Here is an 18,818-nt window from a genome sequence, read left to right on the forward strand (position 1 = left end):
GAGTACTAGAAGAGTTTGTTCTTCCAAGTAGTAAAAAATCCTCCCTAAACAGGGATTTGCTTAGCCAATCTTTTCTTCCACACACTCCAGACCCAATTTACCAAGCTACAAACTATTGAGATTCAAATTAATTCATCTATTTAACATTCAACGTGCACCAGCCACGTGACACACACTGTGCTCAACGCTTTGCTTGATATCCCCAAGGTGTATCAGTCTAAAGAGAGATGAAGACAAGGCTGCAGCAGGCTGTAAAAGCACTAAATTTAAGAGGAATTGCCACTAATTCAGGAAAATTTGAAATGAAAAGTTTTCCAGGCAGGTGGCTAGATAGCTTGTAGAAAGAATAACCATGTAAACTGTAAGTAATTTCACATGCGCTAAGAACGTGGTTGTGAGTAGGAGGAAGGCAGGCAGCAGACAAAGATGGGACACTAGATTACCTGACTTCACATCAACTTAAAATTAATTTTCAGCCACAGTGAATTCAGTTTATATCTCAGATTATGAACTCTGGGTAAACCAGATTCAAAATCTAGCCCCAAATTTTTAGACAAAAGCTTTGAAGAACTAAGAAATTCTCAGAGTTCTCACAAAACTATTGCTAAGAAACCTCAAAAGCAAACAGGTACACTAACTCCAGACATTTTAAATAGCATTTTAAACAATCCAGACAGAACCAGAAAATTAGTGGAAAAGCAGAGGTTTAAGTGGCACAAGCCCTTTTCTTACGACTTGCAACTAACTAGTCATTTTGTTTCCTTATGTCACTATTGTACCCACCACCAAAAGCAGTCATTGTCACTTATCTTAGAGGACAAACAGCAGAGCTGAAACCTTTCAGCTCACCTGACTGTGAGTAGGGAAAAGGCAAACTGAAATCATCTGCCCCCATCACTGTTTTCTGGCACACTCAGAAAGAACAAACTACATATAAAAGAGGAAAAGTCCTACTCAGCTGTGCATAATCAGCTGCACAAGCACATTTGAGCAACTGACCATGCGTGAAAAGGTGAGGAAACTGTTAAGAAAAAAAATGTTAACTTTAACCTAAGACTCTCAATCAGTTAATGAAAGAAAGTGAAATAATACACTGTATCATATCAAAGTTAGCTGATTTTCTGAAAATGAGATCCAAAACAGCAACTGAGGAAAATGGGAACTGGAGACGTGAGAGCAAACACACAACACCCACATTCCTCCGCGAGGGGTAGGTGCTGTTAATACAAAATGAAAATGAAGTGCATCTCTCCCCCTTATCCACTAAACTCAAGTGGTCCCAACACTTCGAGAAACTAATTAGGCAATATTACAGCCATTAAACGGCATCCCTTTTGATCCATTAATCAAGCTACTGGGAAATTTAGCTACCTTTAAAAAATAACCCAAATCTGCATAAAGATGCTGATTAGAGATTTATTGGCCAGCTGGAACTCTGAAAACAACAAAATGGCCAACTGCTGGCAATAACTGTGAAAATGTAGCAACAGAGGAAAAGGTAGAGGGTCAGAGTGTTGTCAAAAAATTGCATGATTAATACTTAGCAAAAACATGTACATCAACACTGGGGAAGAATTCATTTATATACTGGATAAGTCTCTTTACTACTCAACATTCAAGTGAAAATTTCAATAATTTTTGAAAACTTAGGGAAGGATTCTAATGAAAGCTGAGCAGAAGACAATGAACTGGCTCATAAGCTGAACAAGCCCATGTCTTACCTGGCACTAGCACAGGAGCCCGTGGTCTTCTGGCGTGTGCTCCGCCTCAAACTGGGGAGCTCAGCAGGTGGGGATTCACTGCGCTTCTTGGTAGATTTTCTTAAACCTATTCATGTGAAATACAAAAGTGAATTTTTTTTAAGTTATCATAAATTAAAAATTACACAATCCTTCAGGTCAAAAGTCCATTGCATCGTCTATGGGCTCTCTAGCACTCGACTAGGTTTCTGCCACAGTTTGCCTTTACTTACCCAACCCATCCTGGCAAGGTTAATATGGTACCTGGCATACCCCGTCAGGATAAATCCCACTTGGGCCCAACCTTGACTCCAGCTATCCCACACCATGAATGATGGTCCTTCTCCCCTCATCCCATCCCCTTTAACCACTCCTATCATCTCTACTCCTCCACTAACTAAAGGTAAGAGATTTCTTTTTTTTTGCATTTACTATTTCAGGATTTTATTAAATGTAACACATTTTCCATTTTTCATTTTCATTTAGTAGCACATTACATTGTCTGTAAGCTGTGCCTTTCATCTAGTTTATATAAAGTTTATCAATTAAGACTACAAGAGAACAAAATGCTTTCTTTTCTTTACACCACCCTATCAGCAAGGAAAATATACTTGAGGTGAGGGTTATTAGAATGTCCAATGTACAGATAACCGGAAAATTAAGGGGGAAAGTTAAACAAGCACATCTTACATGTTATTCTGGAAGCTAACTAAAACCCTTCATAGGGTTAACAGATTCTAAAAAGGTACAGCCATTAAGCGGAAGTCTATTACCATTTCATAAACAATGGGGAGGCCATCAGAGGATCGGTTCACCCTCCCCCTCGCCCAATGTTATTATACATTATAACATACCTGGTGGTGTGCTCTATCTAAACAAAGACCTCCAACAGTGAAAGGTCTCGAAGTCAAAAGACTTATTTCCAGGAGAACTACAGCGTCACCTTAAAGAGCCAGTGTCTCCTTTTTCAGAGACTAATTACATTGTAAAAACAATTCTCCAGGTCACTTGTTCCCCCCCATGTTTGGTGTTTTTTTTTTTTAAAGATTTTATTTATTTCTTTGATAGAGAGCACAAATGGGGTGGGGGGGTGCAGCAGAGGGAGGGAGAGGGAGAAGCAGACACCCGATGTGCAGGGAGCCCAACACGGGGCAGGATCTCAGGACCCTGAGATCATGACCTGAGCCAAGGGCAGAAACTTAACCAACTGAGCCACCCAGGTGCCCCATCCCCCAAGAACTTTTAATTTTTGACCATTTTAGTGCTTCAAAGTGGTATAACAGAAATTCCCTACTCTTGATTTTGTTAAACAGTACACGGTATGGGTAAGAGGAGGTAAAAAGGATTCTAGACAGGCTTAATTTTAAACCTCAGTTTATTCAACTTGGGATGGTCCCTAAAGCATGCATATATATATATATATATATATACACATATAATGAAAGTTGCTAAGTGAGAAGCACACTATTAAGGAATTTTTACATATCAAACAGAAGCTATAAAGACAAAAATCTACATTCAGACAGGCATTACCATTTAGAAATCTGAACCACACCTTTCGGTCCTTTTTTTCCCCCAAAGTAAATTTTGTGAAAGGTTATCCAAACTCCTCAAACTGGCACAAAAGGACCAAAAATGAAACTTGAAGTGGGGAAAAGAAGATTGGCCTAAGGGTTTGTTAAATTTCAATTTTTTTAGATTGATTTACCAAATAGCATTATCACCAGAATTAATTTAATGTGATCACAAATCAATGCCTGATACCCCGCATTATTTTATCTTTGTCGGGACACATATCCTGTCACCTGAAAGACGAACATGGCATGTGGACAGATTATGGGACTAGCTTAATATATTCAACTAATTAGCATCACTATTTTTTAAGATTTAAAAAATTCAGAAAATATTTTTAAATGTTTCAGAAAACATTAAGATTCTCTTTCTATTTGACTTGTGCAACTAAGTTAGAATAGACTAAAAACATACAATTCATAGAAAAAACCACGAGTGCATAATAAAAACTACACATTTTCACCTCTAATAACACTTTAAAAACCTCTGTATTATTGACACTAATATTAGATTATGTGACACTTAACTAAATGTCTTTCACACATACCATGACACAGTAATGGACCCTAGCAAAAACGTTTATATCTAGTCAGTGACATTCAAAATAAAATATCCAACTAAACATATTGTGGGCTCCTGCTATACTGCTTATGAGGGGACAGTATACTTTCTGACCAAACTCTCATACTTTCACTACTCACGTCCTATTTTAGACTTAGGTGTTTAACTTTGTTTTAAACAATTTCATTCAGACGTCATTTCCTTATGATAAAATATAGTCACTTTAAATAGATGAGGTTCAATATGGAGTTGAACAAATCTATCAACCCATATAACCAAGACCATAATCAGATTAGGAGGGAACACTGTCATCACTCTAAAAAGTCTCTTCATGCCCCTTACAGTTAATCCCCTCACCCACACTTCTGGCCTCTGGCAACCACTGATCTCTCGTTACTGTCTATTCCAGAATTTCATAAAAATGGAGTCATACAGTGTTTTGGAGATTTCATGTTGCTACAGAGATTCGTAGTCCATTCCTTTCTACAGTAGAAAGGTATTCCTTTGAATGGATGTGCCACAATCTCTTTATCCATTGTTGGTGTTAAAAGTTAAGAGAAATGAACTAAATTACAGAAAAGTAGAGGGCCCCTGGGTGTCACAGTTGCATATGCGTCCAACTCTTGGTTTCGGCTCAGGGTTGTGAGATTGAGCCCTGCGCTGGGCTCTGCAGTCAATGCAGAGTCTGCTTGAGACTCTCCCCCTCTCCCTCCACCCCTCCCCACTGTACTTTCTCCTGGAATGAATGAATGAATGAAGGAAGAAATAAATCCCACGATAAAGGAGCTGATACATAAAACGTATAGTAGAAAAGAGGTTTCCCTATTTTAACACTACCTGAGGGCAGGATGAGAGACAAACTAGCTTTTACAGGCATATCTGCTCCAAAAACTGGAACAGGGAAACACCTCACAGGTGGTAAAGACTGATAATTACTAATTCATCAGTATTTCTAAGCAAATCAGGTCAAACGTTAGAAGAACTCTATAAATTCTTCCAAAGTCTAAAACATTCTTTAGAAGATTAAAAATGTCAAACTTTCTGGGAAAAAGGAAAGCTGAAGTCGTTTGCAGAGCAAGCTCTGCCTAGAGAACGGGGATAGCTTAACCTTTTTTTTTGGCCATTTAGCTGACGATGCCAGAACACACTGTATTCACAATTTTAGACTGGCTATAGTTTTCAAAAGCACTTTCAGATACAAAGTTATGATAATTCTTACTTTTCAGACATAAAACTATTAACTGACTTGCTTAAAGGTGCATAACCCAGACAAACTACATAATTCCCAAGTTTATTTTGAAGCAGACCAGAGGTTACTACATCTTCAACATACTTATGGCCAAAGTTAAAATTGTGCCTTACAGGTTCAATTAGAAAACTGTTCAAACTCTTCATATAAAAACACTAGTTTTATAGAATCAGCATGTGTTTCCTTCCATTCTACTGGTCAAGTAAGAGCTATTTCAATAGAAGAGGAAACAATTAAGTGTAAACCAACAACCCACTGAAAATGAATTAAAATTCATGTGCATGGAAATACGGGCACGTGCGCGCGCGCGCACACACACACAGAGCCTGTAACGCAGCAAAACTGCATTTATCATTTATTTTTATGAGGCCACTCCGAGAAGCATCCAGAATACCACTGGTCAAATTCATATATTAATGTCTACAAAGGCTCTACGTAATGAAGTTATGTATATGTAGACATACTTTCATCAAAGCTCTTGACAGTATTTTGGTATAAGAATATATGCTCTTGTTCCTACAAATATACTCTGAAAATCTTTATTCCTGTGGATAAAAGTGAAACTGGAAGTTAGTATGATTCTCTTAAAAGTCCTAAATGCTTAGTTCCTCTACAGCATATATATGTCTTAGCCCCACCCCCTCTGTTTTTGGAACAAGCATTCCTAACCCACAACTCATCTGCTCAAAGTTCAGGGCTTCATCTTTTTTTTTTTTTTTTAAAGATTTTATTTATTTATTCGACAGAGATAGAGACAGCCAGCGAGAGAGGGAACACAAGCAGGGAGAGTGGGAGAGGAAGAAGCAGGCTCATAGCAGAAGAGCCTGATGTGGGGCTCGATCCCAGAATGCCGGGATCACGCCCTGAGCCGAAGGCAGACGCTTAACCGCTGTGCCACCCAGGCGCCCCCAGGGCTTCATCTTTTGTAAAAACATTAGTTCTTTTGCAAAGGTAGGACATACAAAATGTGAAATAACTAAATCTCTTATGTATCTAGTTGTAAGCTTGGATTTCTAAAATACAACATCTTAAAAGAATGAACAGACTGAGGGTCTTAGAAATTTTATTTTCTGGATCCTTAACTAATTTAAACATAGGTATGATCTTGGTGCTTTCTACTTATAGTGATTTTTCTTCTCTACTTCAAAATTTTAAAAGTATTAGTCTTTGCATTACAATACCGTGGATGATTCCAATTTTGTAATTTGCAGGAGGAATGAGCACTAGTAACATGATCTGCCTACTTCAGCACAAAGAGTTAACCAGAGGTAGAACAGTATCAATCCTAGAAAGGTATGGTTTTCACTATTAATTCAATTAAGTTACTTGAAAAGAAAGAATAAATACATATTCACTGTCATGCTTTTATTCTATTTTTAATTCTTTCATGAATTATATGAGGATGCTAATCTTTGATATGGTATACACATATGGTCCCACAATAAAAATATAGCCCCCATTATAAAATAATCTAACAATGCAATAATTAAACATTCCAATTTCATAAAGATTCCTCCTGTTGTATAGTGTCAATGTATTCTGGTAAGATATGGATAAGGTTGTTCGAAAATCAGGTGAGATGGGGGAGAGACTGACCTAACACATTTATTCAGTGAATAACGACTGAATTCAACTACATGAATGTTTTTATTCTCCCACTTATATATTCATTTCAAAGTGACCCTTAAAAATAATCAAGTTGGGGGTGCCTGGGTGGCTCAGTCAGTTAAGCATTTGCCTTTGGCTCAGGTCATGATCCCAGGAGGGAGCCCATTTCTCCCTCTCCTTCCCTTTCATTCTCTCTCTTGCTATCTTGTCTCTCTCTCAAATAAATAAAATATTTTTAAATAAATGAATGAATAAATAAATAAAATTATCAAATAGACATCTACTGTATAATATCCAGAGACCATTGTTCTGAAAAAAAAATTTTTTTTTTAATTCTTTCAAGAACTCTCTCCTACCCCATCTCCATGTGATACTGATAGAAGTACCATTCATGGTACACTCCCACTATATGAGTGGGACTCAAACTGGCCAGACTATTTCCATCATAGCCAACTGCAACCCTGCCTCCAAAATAGTGATTCATTACAGACATATGATCCAAGGAAATCAGGGGCTTTCTTACAATTTAATACATAAATGATTGGATAGCATCTTTGGGAAGGAGAGGGGAAGGTGTGAGAGTCATAACATGGGTTTGGGATTGACAGGATCATCTTTTTGAGCTCCTGGATCCAATCAAGCCTGAAGCTAACCAATCTACTGGCTTTAGCAGTCATATAAACTGACCAGTGTTTGTGTGTACACCACATAGCATATAATACATACCATATAGTGTGTGTGTGTATACACACACTTTACATAATATACAATTATATTAAAATTTTTCGTCTAAGGTAGGTGTTGACAAACTGCAGCTTGTGGACCAAATCCCAACTGGAAACCCTGTCTTTGTACATCCCACTAGCTAAGAAGGGTTTTTACATTTTAGGGAGTTGTTAAAAAGAAGAATATGTAACAAAAACTGTATGTGGTCAGTAAAACCTAAAATACTTACTATATGGACCTTTACAAACAAATAATAATAATAATAATTAAAGACCTGGACTTTGAAAAGAAAAAGCAAGAACAGTATATGGACTCACTGAAGTTTCAAAAATCAGTCAAACATTAAAAAACAAAAACGTGTCCAATAAGACATGAGCTAAACAATATCTCACTTTCAAGTACTCATTTTCCTAGAATTAGTTATCTTGATTTTTTTGACTTATAATTTTTGCAATACTCCCACAGGTAACAAATAAATCTCCTTTTTAAAATAGTACAGTAGACAAACCAATGAATTAGGTACAAGAATCAGTTATTTTAAACAAGGGTATTCAAATTCAAATGCTATAACTCGTTTACACTTAAAGGTATCAAAGGATGATTAGGATTGGTTTTTTTGGGGGGGGGAGGATAGCAAATCTTCAATTTGTTTACATATTTTAAGAAGCTATCAATTGCGGCGCCTGTGTGGCTCAGTTGGTTAAGCATCTGCCTTTAGCTCAGTCATGATCCCAGAGTCCTGGGGTTGGACTCCCTGCTTGGCAGGGTGTCTGCTTGTCCCTCTCCCTCTGACCATTCCCTCCACCCACCTTGTGCTCTGCCTTGCTCACTCTCTCAAAAAATAAAATCTTTAAAATAGATAAATAAAAATAAAAGATAAAAAGCTACCAATTATTCATTTATTTACATGTTGAACCTGTTTCAAAAGGTATTCAGAATGTCTTGTTTTTTCTTCATAAAAGAGAAAAAAAATGCACCAAATAACATGAGTACTATCGCACATGTAGAGTTCAATTTACAATCATGCAATGCGGCCATTTTGTTACTGGAAAAAGTAGACCCAATAAAGAGAATTAACTAACAGTGGGAATATTTTCAGTAACTTGATCTTCATTCCTTCAGCCAAAACGGAATCATGAGAACCTGGTATAACTTGGTGTTGCTGTGTGTCTATTTTTAGTATACACATCATTATTAATGGTTACTTTGCCAAAATAAATTCACAAAATGGAAAGTAACCTAGCATATAAAAAAGGATCATAGATGTTTAAAATCATTCAGTAACAATAAAAGATGAGTTTTGCAGATGACAATAAGGTAAATCCCAAATGGAATTTTCTAAGCCAAGTTTTTATTTTCTAGCCAATGCAGAGCAAACTCATGCACTGACTTAGCATACAAATTAAACACATTGGAAATGTACAAAGATATTCATCTGAGCGTTACTTTTAATAATGAGATACCGGAAAAGAGCTAAATGTCCAATAATAGGGAATGGTTAAGTAACACCAGTATGGTAATAAAAACTGCAGGAATACAGTTTTAGCTAATAAGTATATGAACAGATTGGCATTTTACACTACTATTGGGAATGTAAATTCATATATCTCTACAGGCAATTTGAAAATATACATCAATACTTAAAAAGAACATAACCAGAAACCTAACAAGTAGATAATGATGTAAATTACGAAGCTTTAGTCAATTAAAAAAATTTAGAACAATGTAAATGCCCATTAATTGAGAATGAACTAAATTAGGTTACATCCATTTACAGCCATTCAAATGATGTAATTCATAGTTCTTTTGAAAGGAAAAAGGTCTAGTGTTTAGGCAAATAAAGCACTTGGTTTCTTCATACCTAAAACACGGAACTACCTCATTCTGTTGTAATGAGGATAAAATTTAATGTGTGTCACATGTCTAGCATGGAGTGTGGCTATAACGGGCACTCTACTATCATGTGGAGCAAATGCCAACTTTTGAAGAAATATGTGCATATACAGGACAAAGTGTGTGCCTTCTGGTTAAAGACAGATAACTGGACACACATACATTCACTTCTGTCCTCACCAGAAACTCCACTAAACTAGCATTATTAAAAGAATCTGAGGCATAAATCCACAAGGATAAGAAGAATGGAAGAGATTACTATCAAAACACAATTTTACAAGATGAAAAGCAGAAATCCCAGCACTAGAAATTCCAGAAAACTTAAAAGCAGAAAACTGAGATAAATTACCAATGAGAATGGGACTCAGAATCCCACAAAGTTCAGGAACTGATGGTACCAGGTACCTCTGGGATGACTCTGGAATTAAAACTGAGGATTGGTTGATAGGCTGTTTATGAAGCAGTAAGATCCCCAGATCCCCTCCCCCACTTGCACAGCTGGGTAACTGTCTCTCTGCTGACCCAGCAAAACACAAGACCTCTATTCTTCAGAAAGTATAAAATAAAGAAATTCTCAATTAAAGTACACAGCTGTATGTAGGTGCACCATACCAAAATGAGAGGAGAGGGAGATCAAGTACAAACAGACAGATTAGATGACACACGGCTTCTTTCCTAGGCCTCTTTTCCTGCCCCACCCCCAGACCTCGGTCAGTCAGCTTTTACCTCTAGGCAGGAGTGTGAAGGAATCTTCTCTGTGGAATTTCACCAAAGAAAAAGATCTAAAAATAATGATAGGCTTCGTAATGACCAGCCAAAACAGATCATCAGAAAATGGATTTCAGTGAAATCTCCTCTATGTGTTCAGAGCTTACAGATTAAGTGTTGGGGGACCAAAACCTGAGTATGAGGAAACAACCAGGAATTACCAAAACCTGAAGAAAATTCCCAATACGAAAATCAAAACCAAACCAAGCTCCCTCCCCCCAAAAAACTTCATGAGAACTGTGTATAGAAAACTCACCATTAATGTCCTCAAAAAAAGAAATGCATCCATAATAAAAAGGAAAGGAGAACAAAATAACCTCTTGAAAATAAAAACAGAAAAAAAAAATCAAAAGAAAGGTTGGAAGAAGTTGAAGAAATCTACCAGAAAGTAGAAGAAAAAAGCAAAGCCAGAATGAAAACATCAGAACTTTCCAAGAGGACAATCATCCAAAATAATAGGAGATCTAGAAAGAGAAAAGAAACAAGGATACAGTGAACAACCATCCTGGTTTGCTTGGCTCTAACTCTGGTTTTAAGGCTGAGTCCTGAGTCTGGGGGAATGCCTCAGACCCAAGGGAAACCAGGACTGCTGGTCACCCTAAGAAGAAATGAGGCCAAACCCACAGCTGTGGCAATATAATGGAGGTAAAGATCTGCAAGCTTCTAGAAGAATGGGTTACATATACAACAGATCAGGAATCAGAATGTTTCCAATAAAGAAAGCTTAAAAATAATGTGTTTCTTCAAAATTTTTAAGAATCATTTCTAACCCAGCACTCTACAACCAATCAAACAAGTACCTAGGTTGTATATTATCAGACAGTCAAAATCTGAAAACAATAAAAAGGCTTTTAAAAATCTCATAAGCATTTTTTCTTAGAAAGCCAAGTGGAAGAAGATACATTCCCTCAAAACGAAATAGTGAACCGGGAAAGATGATGTGGGATCTGGAAACAGAAAGCTAAACAAAAGAATGAAGAAAATGCCCAGGCTAAATAAATAAAAGCTGTGAAGCAGGCATAAAAGAGTAGCCATCCAGAGGCCTTATTTCTTCAGGACAATTTAACAAAAGCAAGTAGACAGCTTGAGAAAAGATTTAGACAATTAGTAAAGAGTTTGGAGCGATGGGTTCACAGAAAAGGAAAACATCAACAAAATAGTTATTTAAATCAAGAAAACCAAAAATGCGTTAAGAAAGGAACCCTTCCTACATGACTCTGTAAATGGCATGTATGTATCTATACAAACATTGGGCGGGCACTGATCATGCCTGGGCAAAGGGGAAGTGCATACAGTACATGGTTGGTGGGTACAGAAGTGCGGTCACTTTCAAAAAGGGCAGGCAATTGTGCTCAAAGTGAAAAAACCCAACCAATAAACATCTGAGCACATACACCATAGATGGAAATAAACACCAAAATTATCAGCACTGGGAAAGGGCAATGTGGCGGGAAGACTGCTGGGTTTGGTTTTGTTTTTTTTTTTTAAACTTATATGTAACTTTAGTAAAATGTAATTTGGCTAAATTAATTCTTATTCTGACCTGGTATACAAAAATACATACCATGATTGTTTAAAATTTGCAATGTAAAATAAAAGCCCTTTTGGGGGTACCTGAAGTTGGTTGAGCTTCGGACTCGATTTCAGCTCAGGTCATTGAGAATCAAGGCCCACATTGGGCTCTGTGCTCAGGGGTCTGTTTTTCTCTCCCCCTCCCCCCCCCGCAACCCTTTCCCTCCGTCCCCCCACTATTTGTGCTCATACTCTCTCGCTCTAAAATAAATCTTTAAAAAAATAATAAAAATTAAAAAAAATAAAACAAAGCCTTCTTAACAAAGAGGGTGATGATACTAGTTTCCACTCAGTGTTCTTTTATAACTTGGCAACTCATTTTTGTAATTTAATGTATTTTTTAAAGCCTCAATATTACTGGAATCAGTAATTTTGCAACACACTTACATATTAAAATTATTAGAGCTTTAAGTTGCTAAATTATTTTAACAGCTGTCTTACGATACAGAAAACTCTTAACACTTAATCCTTTTCCCTTTAAGCTCCTCAGCCAACACCTCATGAGGTGAAAAGGTAATTTAATTATTTAGACTCAGTATGCATGACCCTGTAAGACTCTAGGTGAAACCAAGATTTTAACTTTTCAAATTCCCTCCTCAACATATTCGTATTTCTTCCCTCCATGCTAGGGATACGGAGAAACAGGTCTCAGTCTCAGACTGATGATAGAGTCTTATCTCAGCAGAATTACCTTACCAGAATTCTACATCTGCCTGGTTCTTGTCTAGTTCTAATAATGGCCACAGGCTGCATGCAAGTCATCAGAAGAACATGAAACTCAAGCTGGAAATAAGCTGGTAACTATTGCTGACTAGGTTATTAATAATATGCACATGATGTCCACTTAAATAATGAGAGGAAACCAGATCTACAAATAGACACATCAGACTAGAAATATAATATTTTAAAATTTTTCTATAAATAAGTTCCATAATGGCCCAGATTTTGGTAACAAACTTCCTTGTATTTCTATGCCATCTATCACCTTCTACTATTCAGACACTACATACTCTGAAAGTCATATTACTTCAAGATTAGTTTTCTTTTAAAAGAAGTTAGATTAGCAAAACAGATCCTGAAGCCACACTAATTACAAAAACATTTTAAAATATATTAAAATATAAAAATATTTTCAAAAATCACTTGTATCATTACATTGCCAGACTGGTTTTACATTTATGCGATACAAATTTCTTAGAGTGTCTGTTTGCTTATATTAAACAACACATAGGAAGAATAATTTCCTAAGGCATATTAAAAATTGTCACATAACACTATCTCTTCTGAGGTATTCTCAAGACTTCTATCAACTGATACAGTGTGACCTTTGTCACAGAGCTATTTTGATCAGTTGCAGCTGGCAAGCCACAAGGCTTTAAGAAACCCATCACAAAAGTAGCTGTTTCGCCAGTTCTCCTGCCAGCCCTAATTCCTGACCAGGAGCTCGTTCATCAGTCTGTTAACAGTTGTCGAAACAGCACACTTGGGAAAGGTCTTCTTGCTTAAGTACCCTGACTCCGTGTATTCTATCATTTTCCAAAGGTTGCTTGGACCACTGCTGTCTCTCAAGATGGTCAAGCAAATCTGTAAAATACTATGTTAAGCAGAAGTTGACATAAGATTTCTTGCAGCCTTCAATGTTTTAATGTAATCCTAAATCTCCAGTAGTATCTGACCATGGGAAATGAGTTTTCATAACGTATCATGTATCATTATTCCTACAATTTGGAAACAATTTTTTTTCCCCATGAAGCTTTACTGACCAACCATATCAGTAATTCTTTACCTGAGAAAACATATCATATTCTAATTAATAGGTTCACTGATTTTTAAAAGTTGAAGAAAACAAATAATCTACCCCATTTGGAGTGCTTTGTATCTCACGAAGTGGCCAAATCCATTTTTTGGATAACATACAGATTGTGGTTCTGCGAGATATGCTAATCCGAAATCTGCCTCTCAACCTCTATCCTTTGAATCTAATTATGCCCCATGTCTTGATGTTTTGGGGGGAGAGAAGTTTCCTCATCCGTAAAGAGCTCTTCAAATATATGGCAATAACTCTCAAGTCACCATTACATGTTAGTACAGTACTAAAGGTATTTTCACATACATTCTTTTATTTATGCTTCACAAGAATGAATACTATCATTTTACAAATAAGATCAGGGATTAGGTTGCATGATTTGCCCAACCTCACAAAACTATATAAAAAGAGAACTTCAAATCAAGATCTTCCAAATCTAAAAAGAGTTATACCCTAAACTTCATCTGTGGCTGGGATTTATCAATCTTTCATTCTCAAAAGGTTGTTGAATATAGTTTCTTTCTTAAGATACTTAATTTCTGCTGTTCTAAATTCTACAATGCATCTCATGTACTAACTACTATGCTCAGTGTCCTCATATAATCATTTATTCCTCAAATAAGCTATTATGCCCATTTACAAGGAAAAGGTTACAAACTTTCCCATAGTTGCCAGGTGACAAAACGGCAGAACTAGGATTCAAAGCAAGGATTTTCACTTCTGTAATAAGAGTTTTCTATCCCCAACATCTCATTACTTGAAACTCAAGAGATTCCCATAAAATACCTTATTTTGCCCGTATATTCTTAAGTAAAATTACCAAGTACTGTCAGTTCTATTGCAGTATTGCTTCCTATATAAACTCTTTTCCCGAAGTGACATAGTAATCATGCCTAAAATCCACCCTGCCCTGTCTGACCTCAAAAAGCCTTCCTAGATTTAGCTCGCCCAGTCTACTCAATCCTATGCATCCTAGTCTCACAACTGATTTTCGGAACCAGATGGTCTGGGTTTGACTCTTGGCTCTATAGTGCTCGACTCGGCAGCACAGACACTAAAACTGGAAGGACTCTTGGCTCTATGGCTCCTTGGTTCTCTGACCTTAGGGAGCCAAACTGACCACTGACCCTAAGTTTCCTTACTTCTAAGATGGAAATAATAGTATCTGCCACACAGAGCAGAGGAGTAGTAAATGACATGATCCATGTAAAGGATTTACAAGTTATCAGGCACTTGTAAGAACGTTACATATAAATATTCCCTACTATTTTGTTTTGAAATGTTTTTCACTTATTTGAAAATAAGCAAGTATGTAGTGAATGGAATGATTTAAATCCTTGGGTTCACACAATATTCATCCCTAAAGATGAATCAGTACCAGTAAAGAAGGATCATATTAAATTTCATCTCCTCCGGGGCCTTAACATCTCCTAATGACCCAAATATGGTGTGACAGTACAACACAGAAAACTAACAGGGGTGAAAAGTAAGTGATGAAGAGAAGGAGGCAGTGGCTTCAAGTTACATATTTCCTCCATCTTCCACTTCTAGCTCTGCCACCTGTGAGATAAGTCATCAGACAGGCTAGCCCACCTCCTTGAAATAAATTTCCTTAAGTATCATTAAACACCGTTTTTTAAAAAATTAAATGGACTGCATATGTAAAATACCTAGTATTTATTAGATGCGAAATAAATGCTGGTTCCCTTCTCCTGTTTCAACAGCTTAGGCTATAATTAGAGCTGAGAACTAGGATAGTGGTAGTGAAAACGGAAAAGCGGACCACACGACACACACAGATTTTGTGCAAGTGAGGAAGACAATACGAGCTGAGTTTTACTCACTTGTCACCACGTGCAGAGTGAGCTTCACACACCATCTGGTTTTATTATGGCCCAGGGGTCACATCAGAACTCAGGGTGCTTTCTCAGGTAGAGAAACCAAGACTGCACTGGGGGACAGGTTTTCTTTTAAAAATTACGTTAACGACTCGGAAGAAAAGAAAACAAGTGCCGAGGAAGAGTCAAGGACATGACAATCGAGAACAATCTGCTCTCACCCTGCCCGGGACCCTCCTAGAAATCAGAGCTGCAGGAGATAAGCCTCTGCAAGTAAAGCATACTGGAAGGCAGAAAACGGAGGAATGAAACCCACCAAACCAACTATAAACTCACCCTGGCCCAATGGCTGTGGAGGCCACACGGCTACTACACTGGACACACACACACAACACACACACGCACGCACGCTTATACTTCACTTCAAAACATAAAGGAAGAGGTATAAAAGCAGAGATAAACGAACTCCAACTGTCAAGAAAACCTTGGCAGGTCCAATAGACAGTTGATGGTCCCTCTTTAGCCTGCCTTTTATTTATTTTTTTTTTTTTAAAGATTTTATTTATTTATTTGACAGAGATAGAGACAGCCAGCGAGAGAGGGAACACAAGCAGGGGGAGTGGGAGAGGAAGAAGCAGGCTCATAGTGGACGAGCCTGATGTGGGGCTCGATCCCATAACGCCGGGATCACGCCCTGAGCCGAAGGCAGACGCTTAACCGCTGTGCCACCCAGGCGCCCCTAGCCTGCCTTTTAATTCCGTTTTGACTTCAAGGTACCAATCTTAATCCAAAATCTGTACCTTCAAATTCAAAAGATTTTAATACAGAAGTAAGGCACATTTAAAATACCCAAATTGAACAAAATTCTACAATGTAAAAGATGTCACCTTCATGATAACCCTACGGTACAGGTTAAACACAGATTTTATGTAGTGTCTACTAGTCTTCTTGTCAAAGTTTAGCAAATATTGAATCACAAATATTGAATCAAGTACAGATAGTAGGGTTAAAGGAAACGGAGCTAACAACTGGCTCTGATTCAACAGGTTAGGCTGAGCCACTATTAGCTAAACTTTGACAAGAAAGCTACCACACGATACAAAGTTTTCAATAACCAAGAAAAGGTTCTAGCCCTATCAAAATATAAATCTACAATGTTCTATGGAGAGGAGAAAAAGGATGGTGAAAAGCGGGCTTCCTGGATAAATATCACAAAAATTAAATGCTGAAACCGTACACGAGTGCTCTATTATTCTATTTGTGTTTTTTAGATGTCTCAGAACAGAAAAAAGAAAAGGACGCCCTTCAGCATTACAGCAATCATGTAACTGAAGAAGGCCACCACCCGCTCTAATCAGTTCTAATGACATGAACAGTCGGCTTCTCTGAAGTAGTCTTTTGAACAGAAGAGAAAAAGAAAAGTGCCCTAAGATCCCTATCTCCCATCTAGTCTGTTTCTTTGCTTGAAAGGTATCATTCTGAAATGTAAGTTCCACTCCACTGTTCAAGAGGGCAATACTCCTTCCCATTTATGTGGCACTAGAGCCCGCTGTTCTATGGAACGTAAGAGGTATTCATCTTCAGACGAAGCTTTTTAAAGGCCTTTAAGTATGACATGTGACTAAGATTTCATTTATTCTGAAATTTTAGCTCAGTATTTCCATATATCACGAATGTATCATACCAAACCCCCCGCCCCCAAAAACACCCCACCATTTGACTTTCAATCATGGTCAAAAGCAACTCGTAAATAATTTGTTGTCTGGTTAAAGAAGAAGATCCAACTTGATGTCCCACCCTGATAATAGGAAATAACTTAGGAGCAGGTGCTACAAGGATAAAGATGCAGGTACTATGATGTGACATTTAAAAATAAGGCGGCAGCATTCCTGACCAGTCTCCTTAAAACTAAATGTAGCGTCAATTCTTATGTATTGTTACGAATGGATATAGTAAAGGTAAGACTGCCTCAAGCTGCAAAAAAAAACAAAACAAAACAACTCTGACTACCTTGAAAGCATCACCACTTTGGACAAACCAAGAAAAATTTCCTTGGGGAAAAAAAAAGAAGAAAGAAGTTTCCATACACTTACTTGCTAATTTGGCCTGTAATCCAGAAGGTCCAGGTTTTGATGTCTCTGACTTAGAAGACCCTGGAAGAGACAGTTTGGTTTTAGGAAGGCTAACTTTAGGGCTGAAACGAGCAGCCCAATCGAATTTTGAAGAGCCACCAGTTTTACTCTGTTCCTTTTCCCTACTACTTCTTCTGGGACTGGGACTGGATGCTGAACGGGAACGCCTGGCCTTGTTCTGGTCTTTTCCTTGTTTCACCCTGGCCCCGGGTGGTACAGTGGAGGAGGCCGAGGCGACAGCAGAAGAGGAGGAGGACGTAGAGGCAGCGGAGGAAGAATCGGTGATGGTGCTGCACCCAGCTTTGGCCGAGGCGGCGGATTTTGAAGCCAGCTTGGTGGGTTTTGCAGATCTCTCTTCGGCACCCGTTGACTCAGACACAGAACCACTCTTTATACAAGAACTCTCTGTCCTCTTTCTTTTCTGACTCCGTGAACTGCCAGCGGCCCCACTCTTTCGGGTATGAGCCTTACTTGTTGACGGCGATTGTGCAGACTTCAGTTGTTGCTCCTGGTCTAAATGTCTCTTCTTTGACTTACTATGTGGCTTATTCGTTTCTGAGGGAGACTCAGTATGCTGAAGTGCTTTTGGTTTTTTGGCAGAGCTAGGAGAATTGGTCCTGTTGTAGTCTGGACTAGCACTGCGTTTCACTCCTCGAGAATTGTCTTTCTTAGGCACCTGCCCCGTTTTCTGCCTTTCTGAAGTATTGGCTCTGTCTGGATCCTCTGGTTGTGGAACTATGACAGCAGATGATGAACTGCAGCTTCTGAGAGGTCAGATAAGAAGAGAGTTAGTATCATCCCGCCAGCATGTAATACTTATTAACTTCGCAAATCTGTACAAATAAGTGCTTTAAAAAAAGAAAAAAAAGATGCAAAAGTCTTCCTGATTAAGTCCAGGGCTAAATAAACACAGGTTTTCAAATGGTTCAAAACTGGATTTAAAAAAAAAAAGTGTGACTTTGGATGGTGAAATATTTGATTAGAAGATCAGAGTAATTCTTCAGCCCAAAGATTACTGACACTAACCCTCCTAATCACAAAACAAGAATTAAAATGAAAAGAAAAAGAATACTTAGCAGTTCAGAACCAGTTGAAAACAGAATACTGATGCTCTTATTCACAAACACAACTTCTTTGTCAAAGCTTGAAATAAATAACGACTTAAGTATGCACTTTTCAAAATGAAGGTAAGAAAACCGTATAATATAGTAATTTCCTTTCTAAAAAAAGACTCCTGCCAATTAGATCTTAAGAAATAATTGACCTTTGGCTCTACCAATAAAAAACTAAAAACAAAAACAAAACATAAAAAAAAAAGTAAAATGGCATTTCAGATGCCTATAAAGGTTTGTT

At 37.7% G+C, this 18,818-nt stretch overlaps 1 protein-coding gene across 14 annotated transcripts in view; it reads right to left on the reverse strand.

Moving 5' to 3' along the window:
• The window catches only part of TRIP12 (thyroid hormone receptor interactor 12), a 140,517-nt gene that overhangs the window by 65,344 nt on the left and 56,355 nt on the right, over window positions 1-18,818 (reverse strand). For all 14 annotated transcript variants that reach the window (XM_034655323.1, XM_034655328.1, XM_034655317.1 and 11 more), the window contains 2 exons: window positions 17,427-18,229; window positions 1,722-1,827 (listed from right to left, as the gene is read on the reverse strand). In XM_034655323.1, coding sequence (XP_034511214.1) covers window positions 1,722-1,827; window positions 17,427-18,229 — 909 coding nt within the window. The remainder of the gene's footprint in view (window positions 1-1,721; window positions 1,828-17,426; window positions 18,230-18,818) is intronic.

The sequence above is a fragment of the Ailuropoda melanoleuca genome, chromosome 2, assembly GCF_002007445.2.
Source record: "Ailuropoda melanoleuca isolate Jingjing chromosome 2, ASM200744v2, whole genome shotgun sequence".
NCBI classification, from domain to species: domain Eukaryota; kingdom Metazoa; phylum Chordata; class Mammalia; order Carnivora; family Ursidae; genus Ailuropoda; species Ailuropoda melanoleuca.